This window comes from Aulostomus chinensis, chromosome 5 (genome assembly GCF_037954235.1).
Source record: "Aulostomus chinensis isolate RoL2024-O1b breed Wild chromosome 5, RoL_Achi_v1.0, whole genome shotgun sequence".
NCBI classification, from domain to species: domain Eukaryota; kingdom Metazoa; phylum Chordata; class Actinopteri; order Syngnathiformes; family Aulostomidae; genus Aulostomus; species Aulostomus chinensis.
The window spans coordinates 24,049,894-24,069,851 of NC_141324.1; the positions used below are offsets into that span (position 1 = coordinate 24,049,894).

The 19,958-nt window shown below is 42.1% G+C and overlaps 1 protein-coding gene across 3 annotated transcripts in view; it reads left to right on the forward strand.

The window, feature by feature from the left end:
• b4galt2 (UDP-Gal:betaGlcNAc beta 1,4- galactosyltransferase, polypeptide 2) overlaps nucleotides 1–19,958 on the forward strand; it is a 146,641-nt gene that overhangs the window by 97,088 nt on the left and 29,595 nt on the right. For all 3 annotated transcript variants that reach the window (XM_086204073.1, XM_086204072.1, XM_086204071.1), the window contains 2 exons: nucleotides 13,580–13,767; nucleotides 17,173–17,295. In XM_086204073.1, the coding sequence (XP_086060199.1) occupies nucleotides 13,580–13,767; nucleotides 17,173–17,295 (311 nt within the window). The remainder of the gene's footprint in view (nucleotides 1–13,579; nucleotides 13,768–17,172; nucleotides 17,296–19,958) is intronic.

Genomic DNA, 19,958 nt, shown 5'->3' on the forward strand with positions numbered 1-19,958 from the left:
ACAGTTGTTTTTGTCACAACCAGAGCCCCATATGCTTGGGAGGGCAGGAGTGGCGCAGCAGGTCAAAGCAACAAGCTACAGCCACCATCTGGCCTCCTATTTATCAAACTGTCAGATGCGTTTGATGTTCTGCCCCTCACCTCCCTGCCACTTCTCTTAGTCATGCCAGTCTTATCGAGTGCCAATGTCAGGTGGCGGCTCCTATCTGTGTGTGTGAGTGTGTCTCTTCCGCATGAGTCGTCTCTTTCTCTGAGTGACACATGCCGGTCAACCCCTGCAGGCCAACACTAACCTTTGCTGTCATTTCTCTCGGCCACAACTCTCATCGTCATCATCTTTTCCCCTCTTCTCTCTCTCTCTCGCCCTTTATTTCTGTCCATCAGTTTTCTGTTCTGTGTGTGTCTCTCTCTCTCTATTTCTGACCCACTTCCTCTTTGGCTCATGCTGTCATGATGATATATCCAGTTCAATGTTAGTCATTCTTCTCTCTCTCTCTCTCTCTCTCTCTCTCTCTCTCTCTCTCTCGGACTTGTTTGGCTGTCATGCTAACTGTACTCTGGCTCACCACCGCTGTATGCTTGGCTTCAATGCAGCAGAGTAAACCAGGACTGTTTGGCCAACAAAATAAGTGCTGGAATTTTGGAAGAATCAAAACCTTGAATATCTCTATGAAATGAAACGGTGAGGAAAATGTCTTTTTGAGGGTTTCACTGAACGAGTTAGATGATGTGAATCCTCAGTCAAGCATATATGATGTGTTACGCCATTATGGATTATGAGATAATGCTAATAATAATTGCAAAATATTATTTTTCAGAAAATAATTTCAAAATAAATGAAATGTACCATGTATCATTCCAGCCACTTATATATTTAGCTTAAAGCTAATGGAGCTCAATGGCCAGTGAAGTACCTTGCTGTTCGTATTTAGTGGCTATGAGGCATCATTAGCTTAAAGCTAAATATACGTGGCTGGTGAAACATGTCTTAATGCTCCTATTTATGTGTCCTTGAAAATACACTTTTTGGGTGAAATGCCACTGTTAACGAGAAATAATGAAAGGAGAGGGATAGACATGCTCGGTTGTTCTCACCTGTAGTGAGAATTCAGGTCCACAACACAACTAAGTTTTGTCATGTGGATATATCATAGCTAAAATTTCTAGCTCGGATAAATTGTTTTTCAACTTAAAAGTCTCTTTGTTGCAAGCATAAAGGCAAACTAAGGAACTGCTGACCGTTGCTAGCTGAACCGTGACACCGTGAGCCCGAAACGGTACAGTAGTACCTCATGGTGTAAATAGCTTCAGGGAAGGAAGCAGATGAAGATACCAACACACAACTCTCATCTTCACTATATTGAGCCTTGCAGGCTTAACCTGTAAATCAATGTACAATTAAATCAGACAAAAAGCTGCATTAACCTATGTGTGTCTTTTACACTCTAGCTGTGCTGTATTGTATATTCCTGACAGTATCTGACGTAACAGTCAAATGGCATGTTGTAGAAGAAATGGAATCAAGGCTTAAATTAATTTTCTATGCCACGTCTGCACAATAAATCATATAGAATGTTTGGGTTTTAATTTCCAGTGTTCTTTAGCTTTGGCCTCTTGAGAATATCTGGACTTTTCAGCGAAAACCCTTCCAATCATAACAACCTTTAATTAGAAGTAAATCCATTCCGTTTATTTAATGAGCCAGTGTCACACACTTGGCTGAGTAATCATGATTTTCCCCTACAATATTGGAAATAAAACAGCAAATACAATACATGCATATGGCTTTTTTTTTTATTGTTGTGCCAAATCCGCCACAGATCAACGCGGCAGCTCGGGTTCATGTTTTATTTCCATACTGAGCCCTTTAAGACACCAGAGGTCGGCAGTATCGTGCGTTGGAGTCTGTCCTGTACTTATTTACTTAAACAAATGACTGTCTTTTTTGTTTGGGTGCAGCAGGGTAACATGTCATCGCAGCATGTTTTGTTGACGTCGCTGTGATCTGTGGCCATCGACTCACAAAGGCAGGATGGTAATTGAATTGCCCAGCGTGGCCCGACCCTTCACTTTCCTGGGAGCTTCTCGGTGTCTGGTCTGCTTGGAAGTCATTACAGCAAATTAGTTATTCCGGCCCCACGCCAACTCCGTCACACTCTCCCCTCCTCACTCTTTGTGCCGTGTGCCAAGTTTTCATAAAGCAAGCTGTTGCAGATATGATTGAAGACTGTAAGGTTATGAATTAGATATACATAGGCTCTGTGTTTGTGTGTGTGTGTGTGTTTGTGCGTATGCATGGTTGACTGCGGTATCTAATCAAGCTTTGATGAGCCTCCTGTTTCCCATGTGGTGATGGAATGAAGGGATCATCATCTTTTATTAAGAATGCATGGGCGAGTGCTTTTGGCCACAAATGTGTATGGGCACTAATGAACACAACACTCTCTCTCTCTCTCTCTCTCTCTCTCTCTCTCTCTCTCCCTCCCTCTCCTTTTTCTCAATTTTCGCAAAGCTTTTTTGATCGTTTGTTGAGCTCCTTTCCACTCTAAAGTATTACTTTGGTAATACTTTTTTTTTTTCCATTCTTCGTTTGCCACATGTGCAGTTTCCAGTGATAACAATGAAATATTTACCACTAGAAAGTCACTGAAATGTCAGCTGCTGCTGGGAGATCTTATCAGCTGTAGCCATTTTGCTAACATTAGCTTCATGAGTCAGCTGAAAACAGTTGGCCAACTCATTTGCAAGTGATTATCGTGCTTAAAGGGGTTTCAATAGCTCCAACAAGTTCCACAACCACAAATAAAGACAGCACTTTTTTTACTTCTCATACATTTTTTCTGTGTGAGACACATCACACTTTCAAATAGTTTGAGTTTAAACATTCTCAGGGTTAGAGACCAGATTCATCTTTAATTTGGTCTCAAACACTTTAAGAACTTGGTGAGTTTCTACCAAGACTTTGTGTTACCATGGCAAGGCGGCCAATTTTGATATCTTGCCATAGAACAGACAACAAGTTCAGACTTCACACTTCTGGTGAGAGTCCCGGCCTTCCTAGTGGACACAGGAAGTGATATTTGCACCTCAGCTACACACATTAGTCTGCTCCATCATCCAAAATTCAAATCTCATCAGGTTTCACCTCCCTTTCGCTCAGTGGGAGCACACATTCTGACCTTTAGCTCACCTTGGCAGAGGTGTGTGCTCTTCTAGTGTTTCTAGTTTGTATTGCATCAACACTGAGGAGAAGATACACTCGTTCTTCCAAGTCGTGTATGTGTCACTCACCCAGCAGTCGCTCTCACAGATACCTGAGTGATTTTACACCGAAGCTAATTAACAGGCTGCTGCATCTCATACTGATGTGAAAAGATGCTTTTCACTCTGGTATCAGAAGACAAACCATCACTTTATGATGACACGGGATGGAGGAACAGACTGAGAACACATTTATAGCTGCAGGCGCAAAGTCATGATAGCTTATGATTGATTGAACTAAAAGCTCTCTTAACATACTGGGCTGTTCAGCTGTAACAACATTTACTAGACAAAACGGTTTCAGGAGGACGAATTCGTGTTCATCTTTCAGCAGATGTAATTAGCAAGTGCATCGCTTTGAGGGTGGAGAATCTACACGGATGCATGTAAAAGATATCGTTAACCAACAACCAATTATGATATTGGGAGTTGATATTTTCCTGCTCTAGTTTGATCCATTCATTACTCTTTTGCTCTTGTAGTTTTGAAAAAACAACAAGAGACTCTTAAAGCTTTAAAAGGTAGCATTTAATTACAGCTTCATGCTCACATTCAATTTTTGAGAAATATTTCCTGTCCAGTACGGGCAATGAATAAAGCATTATTAATGATGCAGTGTGATGCTAAAGAGATACACAAATTAGACATATAAGACATTAAGGAACATTATATTTAGAAAAACATACAAAAAAATACTTTTATGGATCATATTGCAGTGTCTGAAAAAAATATTAACTTTTAAATTTGACGTGGCGATTTGTAGTTGCAGCTTCAGTCAGCTGTGATTGGACAGTTGCTGTCCTTGCGAGGTGTTCAGTTAACGGTCTGTTCCTCTTTCTTCATAATGATAACTAGCTTTCACACACTCTCACAAAGGACACACACTTGCACACATTCAACTCAATCTCCATTGAGTGAGATAAGCTCAAAGCTCTTCTCCTGTGGTCTCGCTTTCCTCGCTCTGACTGACCGGCAAGATGATAGGATGAGAGGCCCAACCTCCGTCTATCTGTAGTAGACAGATAAATCCTGTCACACATACCTCACACACACACACACACACACACACACACACACACACACACACACACACACACACACACACACACACAATGACACTGAGCATTTGTGCACTGGCATTACTTTCAAATGCACACACAGATTTACTGTCTGGTAAAATCATTCAGGCAAAGCTCTACTTCGGGGCCTTAATCCATATCCATGGCAACAGTCCAGGCGTGTGGTGAGTGACCAGATCTGGGAGAAACTTATATGTTAGTGTTGATCAGCTAGCCGGTATTACACACACATGAACACATACTCACAAAGAGAGAGAGAGATAGAGAGAGAAAGACAGAGCAATGGATTTATCCAGCGATACCCAGATATGGCTGATAGGGTTAATTGGCTGTCAGGGGGCATGCAGGGATGGAGAGACTGACACTGACCAGATTACTGCAGAGACACCAGGGAGGAACTGCCAGAGACAGAGAGAGAGAGAGCGAGCGCTGGAAGCACAGAAAGAGAAAGAGGACATAAATATAAGTGATGACACGGGCAGGAAGTGCTGCGTAGAGGGGAGGTGGTGGAAGATTTACCTTTTACCGTAGGAGTCCAAGAGAAGTCATATAGTGAATACAAGAGGCAAGAATGAAAGATGTGAAAGTAAATTGAATTTGGAAGATGTATTTGTAGAGGAGATGGGGTTGAGGACCAGCGCTGTAAACCCCTGAGCCTCTGCAATGATTCCGCCTTTTAAAAGATTGCTCTTTTCAATGTAAGACTCTCCGCAGGTATAAGAGAGAAACAAGCTCTCCAGTCACCTAAAGAGACAGCTTCCTCCCTGAAAACGCTGATCTGACTTAAACTTTCCATCGCACTCAACAGGTCCATTTACGGTGATTTACAAGGCTCCCGAGGAACTTCTTCCCAAAAAAAAAAAAGTTTCAAGAGCAATTTGAGCTTTCAAGACAGCGGGGATATTGGCGACATGAATATTTCCAAGGAACTTAGAAAGTCTGATGGCTTTGTTGTGTCAAATTTATCATCAGGTTTGTAGAGATGGTTAACGGCTGCGTTGTCGCTTTGAGTTATATTACTGCTAGGAAAGAACAGAACAAACAGAGAAGCGTTACTCGGCAAACGTTGCGGAAGAGGCTTCGATTTTGTGATAAGTGTGTTATCACTAATGATTCAATTTGGTAAAAAAAAAGTATTTAAGCTGATTTAAGTTTGTGTGTTTGAGTAATGAAGTCAGTATTTCAGGTTATTTCTGTGCATGTTTTTTTGGTTGTTTTTTTTACAAACAAGCAAGTATGCTCATTATGCTATTTATTTTATCACAAATCACTACATATTATACAATAAGTGTACAATTGTTCACCCAATTGTGTTGCAATAATTGTGACACATTTTTGAAACATTTATGATATTGCTTTGTGGATCAACACTTGAGTTTGAATACTTTTTTAGGTTCTAGGATCACTTCTCCTATTGTAATGATTCATTGATAAACTGAAACTGAAAATTTTACCACCAACAGGAGACCCTCTATTAACCAACTACATTATCATCAGGATCTTGTCCAAACTCTACTTTAAAAAGAACCGCTTGTTCTGACTGGCACTCGTCTTCTGCTCCATAAAAGTACAATCCACTGAGATAAGACGCTGACGATGGCTGACCATCATCATTATCATCATCATCATCATCGTCATCATTTAGATAACTGATTGAAATGCGTGGGCCGCATGGAGGTGCAGTGGTTAGCACTGTCGCCTCACAGCAAGAAGGTTCCGAGCACGGGATCTTTCTGTGTGGAGTCTCCATGTTCTCCCTGTTCCTGTGTGGGTTCTCTCTGGTACTCCAGCTTCCTCCCACAGTCCAAAGACATCAAGAGGGGACGAGGCTGATTGATACTCTAAATTGACCGTAGGCGTGACTGTGAGTGTGAATGGTTGTCTGTCTACATGTGTTGGCCCTGTGATGGACTGGTGACCCATCCAAGGTGAACCCCGCCTCTCGCCTGAAGGCTGCTGGGATAGGCTCCAGCCCCCCCACCACCACCACCCTTAACAAGATAAACAGTAGAAAACGGATGGATGGATGGATTGAAATGTGTTTTCATGGATAAGAAGTTGCCATGTTGTTGCAGACTCTTGAACGCCAGGTGAGGTCATATCAGAAATATACAGTATTACTTGTGCTGTGAGGCTGTGAAACAAAAGTTTCTGTAATTAAAACTTGATATGACAGGAAAAAAACAACAACATTTTATCCAAATTAAATTAAATCGTGATATCCAGGCAGCTGTGATGGAGTTTGAGGCTCAGCATCCACTGGGACAAATGATTTAATTGTAAATTGTAAGCTGAGTCTGTGGTAGCTCTCCTGTCTGAGGTGATGAGAAGCACATGATGTTGCCATTAGATCCTGACTTGAGCCTCCATGTCGGAGATAATGTATAATAATGAGTGACTAATGAAGTTACTGCTCTTGTGCTACATGCGCCAACTCTCTCACTTTTGACACGCTCTTATGATTCCAGCTGTTCACTGATGCTGCAGGTATTTAATACACTCACGTCTGCAGACCAGATAATGTTTACTCAGAACCAAAAATTACATTACATTTATTTGCGTCCATCTGTGCAGGAAGTTGACACGAAACTAAGGGCATCTAAATCAGTCAAAGTCTAATGAACTGAAATGAATCTCTAATCAACAATTAACTCATTAAGTTAAAACTTTTCTCTGAATTGGCACGTTAATAATTTTTGCCTTATCAGTTAGACTTCCCCTTGACTTTTTGATCAAAACTCTAGTGGTTGAATGTGACTTTTGGGAAACCTTCAATGTAAAAATGTCAGGGTGACTCATAGTACCAAATCTACTTGTTCAATTTAAAATGTGTATTTTGGGAGGGGGGGGGGGGGTGCAGACACAAAGTCATTGCAGTACACTTGACTTGAGGCTGAGGTGCTGAGTTTTCACGTATGCATTGACTTTGTCTCCTTGTTTGCTTGAAAAGACAAACGTCTCGGCTAATTTAAAGGAAAACACTGCTTTTGAAGCGCAGTCTTGTCACTCTGGTCAGTAAACTCATTACACGAGACTGAAACTGCATCTTGTCATGCATAGCTGACTGCACCGGCTTAAGGAATGTCCTTGAAAGTCAAAAGATCCCTGTGAAATTGGTTAAGAAAAGCCCTAAAAATGCCTTTGCTAAATTGGACTACCATTTCTGCATTTCCACCCCATCAACATGTAATTTGTTGATTTGTCAAATATTCACACATGAATGGCTTTACTGTCCCCTGAGGGCCTCTGCAGGCAAATTGTGGTTGAGTGGTTATTTCCATTGTATTTTAAGTGAGAAAAATGTGTCTGGTTTTGGTTTGAAAACAGCAGCCTAGAGCTGTAAAATGTGAAATGCAGCAGGCATCAAGGGAAAATGCAGAGTCCACAGAAAACACTGCATCAACAAAATGAACCAGACAACATTGAAAACATTGTGCAGTGAAGTGTTGGGAGATCGACTGGTTCAGATGGCAAAGATTGCACCGTTCTGTTTTTGATTTTGCTGATTTATTTTGTAAATCGATTTATATTTTGCATATTGAACAAATGAAAACTTGATGAATCAATACAAAAAAACAGATAACAAATGCAAAAATTGATCAAGTTCAACAGCTTGCAGGTAAACCAGAGTAGAAACCCCACATATTCATGGTTTATTACTCTGCAAACTCATATTCTGCATCTATGAGATGTGTATGATAATGCGTGGCCCCTCCGGTATAATAGGTGTTACTTAATCTCACATTCTTCCAGAGAGATGAACTTATGGCAGAGAGGAAGACTGGAAAGTTGAGATGCTGGATGCTTCACCCAGACAACCAATGATTGAGTATAAAGATGAAAGTTTGGGGGGAGTTCATCATGAGCACTTTAATTTCTCAATGTTTAGCTCCATGGTGGCTGTGGTGGTGGCTGGTGCTTGTACTTTCTATTGTGTCTGATGAAGTCCTTAGAGACGGTCATCCTTGATTCTGACCACAGAGATGCAACGCCAGCATCGGCCAGCATACTTCAGGCAGGCCCAGTGTAGTCCAAAACTGGTCGCCCAATACCGACTAAATTACACACTTGGTTGTGACACTTTCAGGCTCTAGGAGCTGGCAGCATCTGCAGCCTAAACCCGCTCCAGGTCCCGGCCTCCCTTCAATCCAAGAACCATCAGCTCCTGCCGATCTAGCAGCAGCTTCAAAGCCACCCACTCACAGTCACAAGACATCTTTAAAAATCCTCTCCAGCAGACACACCCTGGGGTTACAGGAAAGCTGTGGGGTGCAGCTGACTCTGGAGGCTTTCCTCCAGCAACATCATCACGGTGCGGCCTCTCCAAGCTGCCTCATCCCACCTCATTCACGTCTGCTTCAAGCCCTGAAAAACACCAACACAGCTATTAGCTTGCTGTTCCACCCTGTCCAGCATGCTCCCCAGCGACTTCTCAGCATGCTGCCTCAGCCTCACTGACTCTAAATCCCTCCAACAGCCAATAACTCTCCAAGGTTACATTAAAAAAATCCTGCACGGCAAAAATATAAATATAAATTAGATCTGCTATCTCCAGAATGTATTAAATATCAGGCTTTTCCTCATAATCTCCTGTTTTACTCTGATGCAGCATCATGTGTGGATGTTGTTAAGGATAATTTCAAAGCAGATGATTTCTTCATTTAGCTGCTGGTGCTTGCTTCATTCACAAACCTTATTCCTCAACATTGTTTCTTCATCCCATTCATCTTCAGTGCCTGTTATCTTCTGGCGTCCAATGATCTGTTATTACTGCCCTTCCGCGGCTCTCATCAACCTCTAGTTTTCATCTCTCTCTCTTACCCTCCTGGCCTCTGAAGCTGCAGCCTTCATGCAATCTGTACTTTCTCTCTCTCTCTGGCCTTTCCCATGATGCATTCCCTTTTTCAGGGCCCAGTTGCCCAAGCCTTCATGCAAGCAACATTTTCTCTTTCTGTAATCTCTGTGGCCCCATCCTACATGCGGGATGCACTTTCTCTCTCTCTCTCTCTCGCTCTCTCTCTCTCTCTTTCAAGTAAACTGCTTGTGAAACTATGGTATCTGCTCCTGTAGAAGCCTCAAATCTGTAGGATATCAACCTTGTTTGAAGAAAAAACCTGTTTTATTCACAATTTCACTAAAAATTCTTACACACAATCACAATCCTTGTCTCTAATTGATGGAGCGCACTGTTACCATGGAAATGCCCAGTTAATTAGTTACTGCTGGCCATATTTACTGTAAGTTCCACCATCATTTGTGGGATCCTGGCTGCAGACACATAGTTTGCCTTTCAGAGGAGAGACGTTGATTATTTGGATATTTTAATGGGTACCGATGGCCCTAAGAAGTTAGCGAGCTGCATCAACATGGTCAGTTGGCCACAAACATAATTATTTTAAACCACGCAGAGCTGGAAGCATCATTTGCAATGGCTTAGGGGAAGAGTAGCTCCTTAGCTCTCAGGCTCAGGCCCTATTATTATGTACTCAGTCTTGTAACCTTTTTGTTGTCCAAATGTTCAAATGTTGTTCTAATGCTGTTTGTGACATTTCATCTGTTGGTTTTCTTGTCTTGGATCCTGGAGTGAAAAGCTTGATAAAAATAAATTTGCCAAAACATCAGCGGATAGATGTTTGATGAATTTAGTTGCAGGAACAGAGCTGCTCTGAAGGTGGGCAGTCACTGAGGAGCTCTTTGGGACTCATCTGGAACACTTGGGAACTTATGGCTCAGTTATGGCAGCAGCTCTTTGGCCCAGATGTGGGCCATATAAGGTTGGCCTGTGGCTGAGTTTAAGCAGTTACACGTCGCCTGATTCAACATTGATCTTAGAACAGGTGTGGTACACATTTTGGCCAACATCCATTCTATCTGGGTTTACAGCAAAAAGAGCTACAGTAGAAGGCAAATAAAAAGTTTGATATTTATACATTATACAAAGAGTTAAATCCCTTTTGCTTGAAAACTGCTGGAAGTATGACTGTTCTGAAAGCTTCTTGTAACATTTGGTTCTGCCATATCTCCCTGACCTTAGGTTTTGTCATATTTGGCTCTTTTATCCGCATACAAGGTTGTACTGAATCAAGTGTTGTTCAAAAGCAGACAGAAGACCACTTGAGCTGATATTTGGAGCCCCAGTGAATTTTGGACAATACATTTTTTTCTTACCTTCAGAGTGGATTAGGTTCTCAAATCTCAGGTATTAGTGGGTTTACTGAGGGGATTACTCATTGTACAGTTGGTCCAAAAAGATAATACACCAGTACAGAAGCAAGTGTGCCTTCAAAGGAGTAGAAAATATATCCTGGGCAAAAGTAAGGACATGCAGCAGATACATTAATCATCTCGGTGATTCTTTGTGCTGTCAAATCTGGGTGGTTTTCCCTAATCGCTCAGGAATACGTTACTGCGGCAAATTTGGAGCTGTGCTTCATTGTTCTTCTACTTACTGTAGACACTGAGGAATTCATCAAACTGGGAAGTCATTTTTTACAAGTAAGAAATGAAGCTACACAGGGACTGAGTCTCATTAACATAAACATGTAATCTTGTCACGTGGGGCCCCTCAAGTCTTACAGACTTTTGCTTAAGGGTTTAACAGCACTACACTCGTCAGATTTGCATGAAAGTCGACTTTACGGTTATGAAAACTCCAACATTTTGTAAATACAGCCATCCATCAGTTTCTCTGTGACTGTAGCTGTAAATCAATATCAGGAAATCATTGCTCTTATGATGATGATGATTAGCAGGGTTTTCCTGTTCTGGCATAACACACAAAAATGGAGTCTGTCAGCACAATTTCACTGGAGCAGCACTTGCAGGTCACTGGCAGATTCTCCTGCGGGTTGTTTTTCTCAAGAATCCTCAATAAGTCGAGTCACTGCTGTGTCTTTCTATCAACTGCAGTGTTGTTCGTCCAGGACAGATCTTCGGAAGTGTGTGCACAAGGGAAGCTGACAACAAGGACACTGGCCACACAGTCCTACTGGGTCAATTCTGTTTTTTGTCCTTTTGAAAATTTCTGAATGTGATTGTTCTCTGAGCTGTTTCTCATCTCCCGAGATGACTGGAACAAGAATTGAAACTCCATTTGTTTCTCGTTAAGGGATTTAAACATCACCCACAGACATATCCTAAGACAATTTGCTTGAAACCTCTTCAGATGTGTTATTTCTTTTTTACTATATTTACTAGGAATGTACTTTTCCATTTGGTGGTTCAAGTCTCGACATCACCCTCCTCTAAGTTGCATCCTGGATCACAATCATCCTACAAACTAGTTACCCGATGTGAAGTGTCCTACTTTCAGTAACTGAACATGAAAACAGCCTTCCACTGTCACAGTTCCAACATACATCATTCATTAAAAGTTAATGCTTTAATAGTTTCCCGTCCTCTGGAGGTTTGTCACACAATGGGCAGAGGAAGACACTGACCCAACAAGGGCTTGAGATGGTGGACCAGCTGATGCTTCAATGCATACAAAGATTGTTCATGCACTTGTTCTAGGAGACTGAGGCCATTTGTACTAAAGTTAATGGACTTGTACTATAAGTGGAAAGGCAGGAGAAATTGTCCTGATGACTCAGTCTGTGAATGCATGTGCCAGACACTGACAGTACAAAGGGTTTCAATTTGAATTTCTTCCTCTTCTTCTTCTTCTTCTTGGCCGTGTTCTCTATACCTGTCCTGAGGAGTAAAATGAATTCAGAGACTGATCCAGAGGTAGTGTGCATCAGAGGAAACTCTTCCCAATTGCACAGTATTTTCCCCTTTTTGCTAGCAGAGCTCCCCCCCAGCTTGTCCCAGAAAGAGATGTTCTCCTACATTATTGAATTCATGACTCTCATAAATTAGCATTTGCAATCTCACTCCGTCAGATGAATGGTTGCCTAAATGTTTGAGCAGGATGTGGATACAGTATTGATCTGCAGTATCACATGCACTCACTTGCCAATGTAATACCTTAAACTGGTATAATACAATGTGCCCTAAAAAACACCGTCCCCCCCTTGATGTGGTTTACAAAGTTTTTATTATGGCCTGAGCCAGAAGGCACTTCTGGTTTCATCTGTTTCCCACATGGCTTGAATAATTTGAATGGTTTTTTTCTTTGTAGGTTGTAATTTATGATGCTGTTGGACTAATAATGTTTTGTTAACCCCAAATTATACAAATAAGGCAGAAAAAAATATTAGGAAATCTTCTCATTATAACAGTATTGAACTTCAGCACAAAAAAGCATCAGAAGATGTATTTCAGTTTTTTTGTGTTGGTTTTTTGTTGTTGTTGTTGTTCTTGTGGTGAATTAATTCATCAGATTAAATTGGGTCATTACATAAAAAGCACCTTTGATTCTTGCATGTCCTCATTTGGCTTGCTCTTACTCATTTTTCTTTTTGTTTGTAGCAATAGTGCCTCCTGCAATGAGTTTTCAAAATGTTGATAACTGCAGTTACTTTTTCACTTCTCTATCCTATTGTCATTTAATAATAAGTTGTTAAAGCATTATTAAATCAGCATGACCAAACCATCCATTTTTGACCGCTTATCCTGTCAAGGGTCGCGGGAGGGGGCTGGAGCCTATCCTAGCAGCCTTCAGGCGAGAGGCGGGGTTCACCCTGCGCGTGTCACCAGTCCATCACGGGGCCAACACATAGAGACAGACAACCGTTCACACTCACAGCCACACCCACGGTCAATTTAGTGTATCAATCAGCCTCGTCCCCTCTTGATGTCTTTGGACTGTGGGGGTAAGCCGGTGTACCGAGAGAGAAGTGCCGGGGCTCGAACCCGGAACCTTCCTGCTGTGAGGTGACAGCACTAACCACTGCACCACCGTGCCGCCCATCAGCACGACATTTCGTCAAATAAAGCAGCAGGTTTATAACGACTGGAGCGACTGACAGTGCACGAGTCAACACAGAGAGACGCTGTCATCAAGCCCATGTCAGGACACAGAGATCAGGGAGTAGAGCTGAAGGGGAGCAGGTAAAGACTGATCCAGGAACAGGCACAATATGGGAACTGGGGAAAGTAGAGAATCGCCAGGATGCTCAGTGCCGCAGATGAACATGAACTAGAGGATTGTACACAGATTGAATAGCTTACTGTAGGTCCAAGCAGGTGTCACGCTGTTGAGGCACACAACCCTAACCCTTGTAACCCTAACATAGGACAGTTTCATGGTCTTCATCCAAACACTAATGTTTGTGTTTTGTGTGTTTTCCTTCACAGGTGGGTGAGGACACTTTTAACCGTGCCAAGCTGTTGAACGTCGGCTACACGGAGGCACTGAAGGACGGAGAATACGACTGCTTCATCTTCAGCGACGTGGATCTGATTCCCATGGATGACCGCAATCTCTACCACTGCTACGACCAGCCCAGACACTTTGCCATCGCCATGGACAAGTTCGGCTTCAGGTGACGTGTTGACGCCAGCCCCATTAGGTGGTTTTAGTACCAACTCTGTGGTACTTCCTCTCTCAGCACACGTTCAGCTTAAACTTACCTTAAATGTGATACTTCACCCAAACTGTGCGTTAGTCAAATCAACTGGCTTGAGCTCGTCCGCGCTCATTCACAGCTAACTGGAAATGTTGTTGTTAGCTTGTTTTGAGTTCTAATCAAAGTGGGTTTTTTTCTGGATTACTGAGCTGGATAAAGGAGATTCTTCCAGACAATACTCTTGAGAGTTTATGGACAGTATTTGTGTAAATAGTTGGTCAAGAGGGTCACTATTGGCTTCAGGATGAATATACGTGGCTGGCTCTTTCTGTGCTCTGGACTCACAAAGAGGAGACGTATTTCTGAATATTTTAAAAGCAAAATATGCTTTTTGGGTACAGTATAGCTACAGTATGGCTTTATAACGAGGCTGAATTACAAACTTTCCAAAGGCCCAAGAATCCCCCCCCCCCCCCCCCCCCGGGACCATAAAGCCCTCCTATTAGTCACAGCGTTACACCTCTCAAGTACAACCCTTACTATGACAGCTCCTTCATCCTCCGTCTTACGATCCTGGTGTGCAAGAGAGACTCTCTGTCAAAATATACTGAAATCCCCTTTTTTTTGTTTATATTTGGCTCATTTGTTATCAAATTGCATACAGAAAGCTGAGGCTTTTTTCATCGCCCTTGAAGCTTACAACCAGTAATTATTTTCATCATCAATGATTATGATAGGTGTAAAATAACAGCAAAGACTGAAAATTCCCTGAAGTTCAGATTAATATATTCAAATGATTTTGTCTGATGAGCAGTAAAAATCCATAAAAACAAATGTCAATGGACTACTAGTAACACCTCGAAGATGTTTGCAGGCAAGCTCTGTACCTGCCTGTCTCTTCAAATTATTATTTTACAGCACTCGTTACACTCGGGGCTAAAACGAAAAGTGGGCATGACCCTGCTGTCGTCACAGATCGCTACCATCGTAACCACTCAGAGCCGCTACGCTGCCCACGACTCCTTTCTTTACCTCGACAGAACAATCTCTCTATCTGGTTGAATATCCACCTTGTTAAAAGTATTTTAGGGCGAGTAGTCCTATGGTTCCAAGCGCTCAAGGCTTGGGTCCTCTCATATGATTTTTCATATTTATTTTTTTGTTTTGTTTTGTTTTGTTTTTTTCCAGAATAACACACAACAGGCTTCACTTGTCCAAAGGCTATGGGAGAAACAAATGAAACAACAGAAATACGAAATATGAGGCTGGAGCTAAAACTTCTTATCATCGCTCACTGTTTCAGTGAGGATTTAAGAGAGGAAATTGGTTCATCAGAGTTTTTTTTTTTTTCTTTTTTAATTAGGGGGTTTGTCCTTGAAACTAATTGAAACGTAGATGAAAATAAAGCCTACGATTGAAAAGGTCAGAGAATTGATCGTAGTTAATTGCTGATGTATAAATCACATCATTACAGACTTCAACTGTTTCCCAAGGACGACGGGATCTGAGTCTGAGTCAGACTTTTGGGGGGGGGGGGGCCTGTAGTGTTCCATTTTTATTGAAAACGCTGTTATAGACGCTCCTAAGCTGAAGGAGCGAACCTCCACGAGTCCACAATGAAGAAGCAGAGAAGAGAAGATTTCAGGAGAACCTCAACCGCTCTCAGCGCCTCGCTGACAGCTCTCTGAGCACAGGGTCACCTTGAAGTATATTTCACAACATGGCTCTTACAAACTCATTCCATAAATGATTGTCTCTGTCAGGAACTTGTGTAATGAATTTAATTATATCACCATTCTATTGCACATAATGTGAATATTCAAGCACTTGTCCTCTGGGTAACAAAAGGACGAGTGGGTTAAAGCCCAATTACACGTGATGGGTGTGTACAATGTCATGACCTAATTCTGACAGCATTAGTACTCTGATGAGTGACTCGAGCATCACGGTCTGTATAAACTAGCCAAAAGGTTAAATGATCACACTTGCAAATACAAGAATGCACAGATAAAAGATTTTCAGAAAGAGAATATTTTTCTCATTATTTCTACATAACAAAATAAGAAATATATTGCCAGATTATTGAGATGATGGTTGAAGAGACATGCCAAATCAATAAGTTTAAATTTGCTCCTTTTTCCTGCATCTCAGGAGAGAGAGTTATCGTTTGATGGATGAATATCACAGATGGATTAAAAAAAAAGGATCCGAATTATGTAAATTTAGCCACAGCTGTTGAAAATGTTACACAAGACTTTTATTTATTCTCTTTCTCTGCTTGACTAAATGATAAATTTAAACTTCAATCTGAAGGGAAACATGCAACAATTAATCAAACTGTCCGTCTCTTCTTTTCCTCTAGCATGTGTCCTTTATTAAGCAGCTCACACAGACAATTACAGAATATTGTTGCTAGGCGAGCTTGTGCAGAAACGGCCTCATTAGTTTCTGCTTGTCATCTTTCAACAGGAAGCTGTCATGCATTAGACAGAACACAATAGAGAATATACACAACATATAAACACACAGAAAGACACGTGCATCTCCTCTGTGGTTAGAGGCAGGGCGTCTGTCATAGTACTGTCAGGCGACATCCATCCCAGTCCACCAGTGTCTTGGGTTGTGGGGGAAAGACGCCCTCCCTTCGTTTGTCCACTGGCAGCTGTGTATCTGGAAACTGGCAGGACTGATGTGCTGATGTGTTTGGATCTTATATTCTTCCCGCCGAGTCGGCTCCTCAGGACCTGGCTTCCCTCTCTAGAGGTGTTTGGCTGCCGTTTCCATTCGCCCGTGGGATATCCACATCCTTGAATCCGTCAATCCAGGCTCAGGTTGCTTTGTCTGGGCTTACAGTCTCGGGTGACTGCTCTATCAAACCAGAAGCTGATGCTTTGATCTTCGGCTGTTGTTTCCAATTCCCCTCTGAGTTTCACTATGATGCCTGACAGGAACGTCCACACTGCAGAGAAGCAGGTTACAGGCTACTAGTTTGAAGGAGCAGTACATTCCTTCATGATCAGTGCTACTCTCCCTGAGTTAGCCGGTCAGATCTTTGCAGTATGTCAGCAGGCGTTGATGCAGATGGAGAAAATGGGCCTCTGCTACTCCACCAGCACAGACTGAAGTGTTGGATGAGCAAAGTCAAGTTTGTGTTGCACAAGATGTTTACTTTTTCTCTACTTTCTGTTAAACAGAGACAATTCTTATTTTGTTGGCATCCAACTTGGCAACAATACACTCTTATTTAGGGACAATTTCATCATTAATTAGTTCATCTTCTCACTCATCTACGAATGCTTGGCTTATAACGGTTGTAACCCACCCTCTCACCTCTTCTCTTTCCCTTCTCTTCTCATCTTTCTCTCCTCTCCTCTCCTGCAGGCTGCCATATGCAGGCTACTTTGGAGGAGTTTCAGGACTGAGTAAAAAACAGTTTCTAAAGATCAACGGTTTCCCCAACGAGTACTGGGGCTGGGGAGGGGAGGACGATGACATCTACAACAGGTAACCATGGCGAGGGCTGCTGGTTCTGCTCTGTATTTCTCCAATAGTGACCAGTGAAACATGGCAGTGAAAAAAAAGGCTTATTGAGATTCAAGAACCAAAAAGTAAATTAAATCATGTATTTAATATTGTGTAAAGCATACGAAATAAATTATGATACAACATCTGTTAGAGTTAATAACACACACACACACATACACACACACACACACACACACACGCTCCTGTATGCACACACACAGAACACCAGAGCAGCAAAATGAGGTAAATACAAGTCTTTCAACTTAAAGCGGCACTGAAGTTCTTCATGTGGGTGATTGATTATAATTGTTCATAGAAGGTGAATGATTAGCTGATAAATTAACCTTTTGATGCTCTTCACTCAGCTTTTAATGGCTTGTTCAAGTTCACTAATGATATTGCCGTGGAAGTGTGCTGAAATCAAATCCGGGGGAAGACAATCTTTTTGACAAGAAGACAGAAAGATGACTTCCTACTGCTTAATAAATGCTGTGAATCACTTACAATGCCATTACATTCATTTGTCATCTAGCTACATTTTAGCTTGCACTAAAATTGTTTAATTACTGGATAAATTGATGATCTGACTGTTGAATGAATACTATGACAATAAACAGAAAACCATCTACGCTAGGTGCCATGGACAGAGTGATAAAGGCTAAATACAAGAAAGTTAATCACAGGAATAGTCAACAGACTTAAAAATGTCAGCTCCAGCTATGGCTGGGAAACGGTGGTGAGGTGTAAGTGAGCTCCACTGTGCTGTGATTATATTCTCCACCGTCGGAGGGGACTGTCATTGCCAGGATACCGAGGTACCTCTTTACAACCTGTCCAGAGGATTGCTTCCTGCATGTAGCAGGGGATCTGGCTTCTCGTATCTCCTCATCTCCTCCTCTGCCTGATCCCGTGTGGTTTTCAGTTCCTCTCCAGCAGCAGGTCTCTCTGCTCCATCTGTTTGATCAAGTAGGTCAGCAAGAGGGCAAGAATCTCTTGATCTCTAGCGGAGTTGTCCTCTCACACTAGGGAATCGGTCTCCTCCTCCTCTGAGACCACATCTGCATCAGTCTCCACTCCAGACTCTTAAGCAGGAGTCAGCGAATCGATGTATAATTTAACAAGTGACAATTCAATTGCTGGACGTTATATTCTCAAGAAATATAGTTTATTATTAACAAGTTCTGCTTTTATTCTTAAAATCAATGATTTTATTCATCTTGTTTTTTTTCTCTATTTGAAAATGTTAATATTTCCTTAAATCTTTAATCATTAACAAAGGATCTAATATCTGCAGCAAAATGTATCTGAAATGACCACTGGCTTCTTGCAGCTTCTGCAGTGAATCCTAACAAAGCCCTGGGCACGCTGGCCAAACCCCCCACCACCACCACCAGCACTCGCCTACACCCGCAGGTTTGATCTGACCCTGCAGTAGTCACTGGTATTTATCAGCTCAGCTCCACCATTCGCGTGACTTTACGCCATTTCAGTTCAACTCGTCTGTATTCAAGCAGCAACATCATTCAATCTGTGTTCAGAGTGAAAAACAGACTGGAGCTAAAAAACAATAAAATTCAACAGAAATACCATCACTGTCCTCCATGCTGCTGCTGCTACACCAAAGAACTGTTTTGTCAAAACGGATCACTTCTTCATTTCTGCGTTTGCATGTCATCAAGTGTGACACATGAAACGGAAAGGCAACTCCTCATCTCCTCGCATGGGAACAGAATGAATTAGCTCTTATTAACAGCTCTGAAACCTCCCGTGTACATGGGTGTGTGCAGTGGTAAAGGGCTAAAAGATATCCTGTGGTTCCTCAGGAAAGGTGGAGCCTTGAACCTTTGATCCGTAGCTCAGGACTTGTTAAAGAGTCTCCTTGTGCTGTACAGTACCTCCTGTTAAAATCATAACATTTGATTTTCTCTGTCACGGTAGACTCACCGCCGCTCTCTTGTAGATTATGAATAAGCTGGGAATAAGTACGGTAGGTGCTACAGCTGGGGTGATCTCCTCTGACAATACAAGTGTTACTGCTTTCATGGGCTGCATAGCCTTGACAGTGTCTTCAGCTACATGTGACTCTCTGAGGGGCCAAACCTCCTCTTCGGTCAGGGCTGCATGGATGGATGCTGCTGCTGCTGCTGCTGCAGGAGTCTCTGCAGCTTGTTGTGTCAGTCATCAGTTTGTCTTGAGGCAGCTGCAGTAGCTTTTGCTTTTGTCACAGTAATCTTGGCATATGATTCAGTGGCTCCCGATGTCCATCCGTCACATGTCAGGTCCACTTCCTCTACAAAGCTACAGTTTTTGTGATTTTTTTTTTTTAAATCCTGGGTATTGCTTTTCCTTCATTGTGTGTCAGTGACAGAGGAGGTGTAAGTACTATTCAAGTACATTTACTATTGAAGTACAGATAATCATGTAAAAAAGAAAAGCAGACTGGTAATGGCGTTGCTACTGCTCCTCTCTTGACACGGATGTCACAAACTTCACTTCTTAGATGCTGTTTTTCTGCAGTTGAGCATCCTTCTGATCTATGTGAACAGGGTGATCGCGTCGAGCTGCTCAACCTCGGGCGGATGTCTTCTCTTCTCTTTATACTTGGCGAGCGGCAACAGCTGTTTCCGTGGGTAACCGCTGCC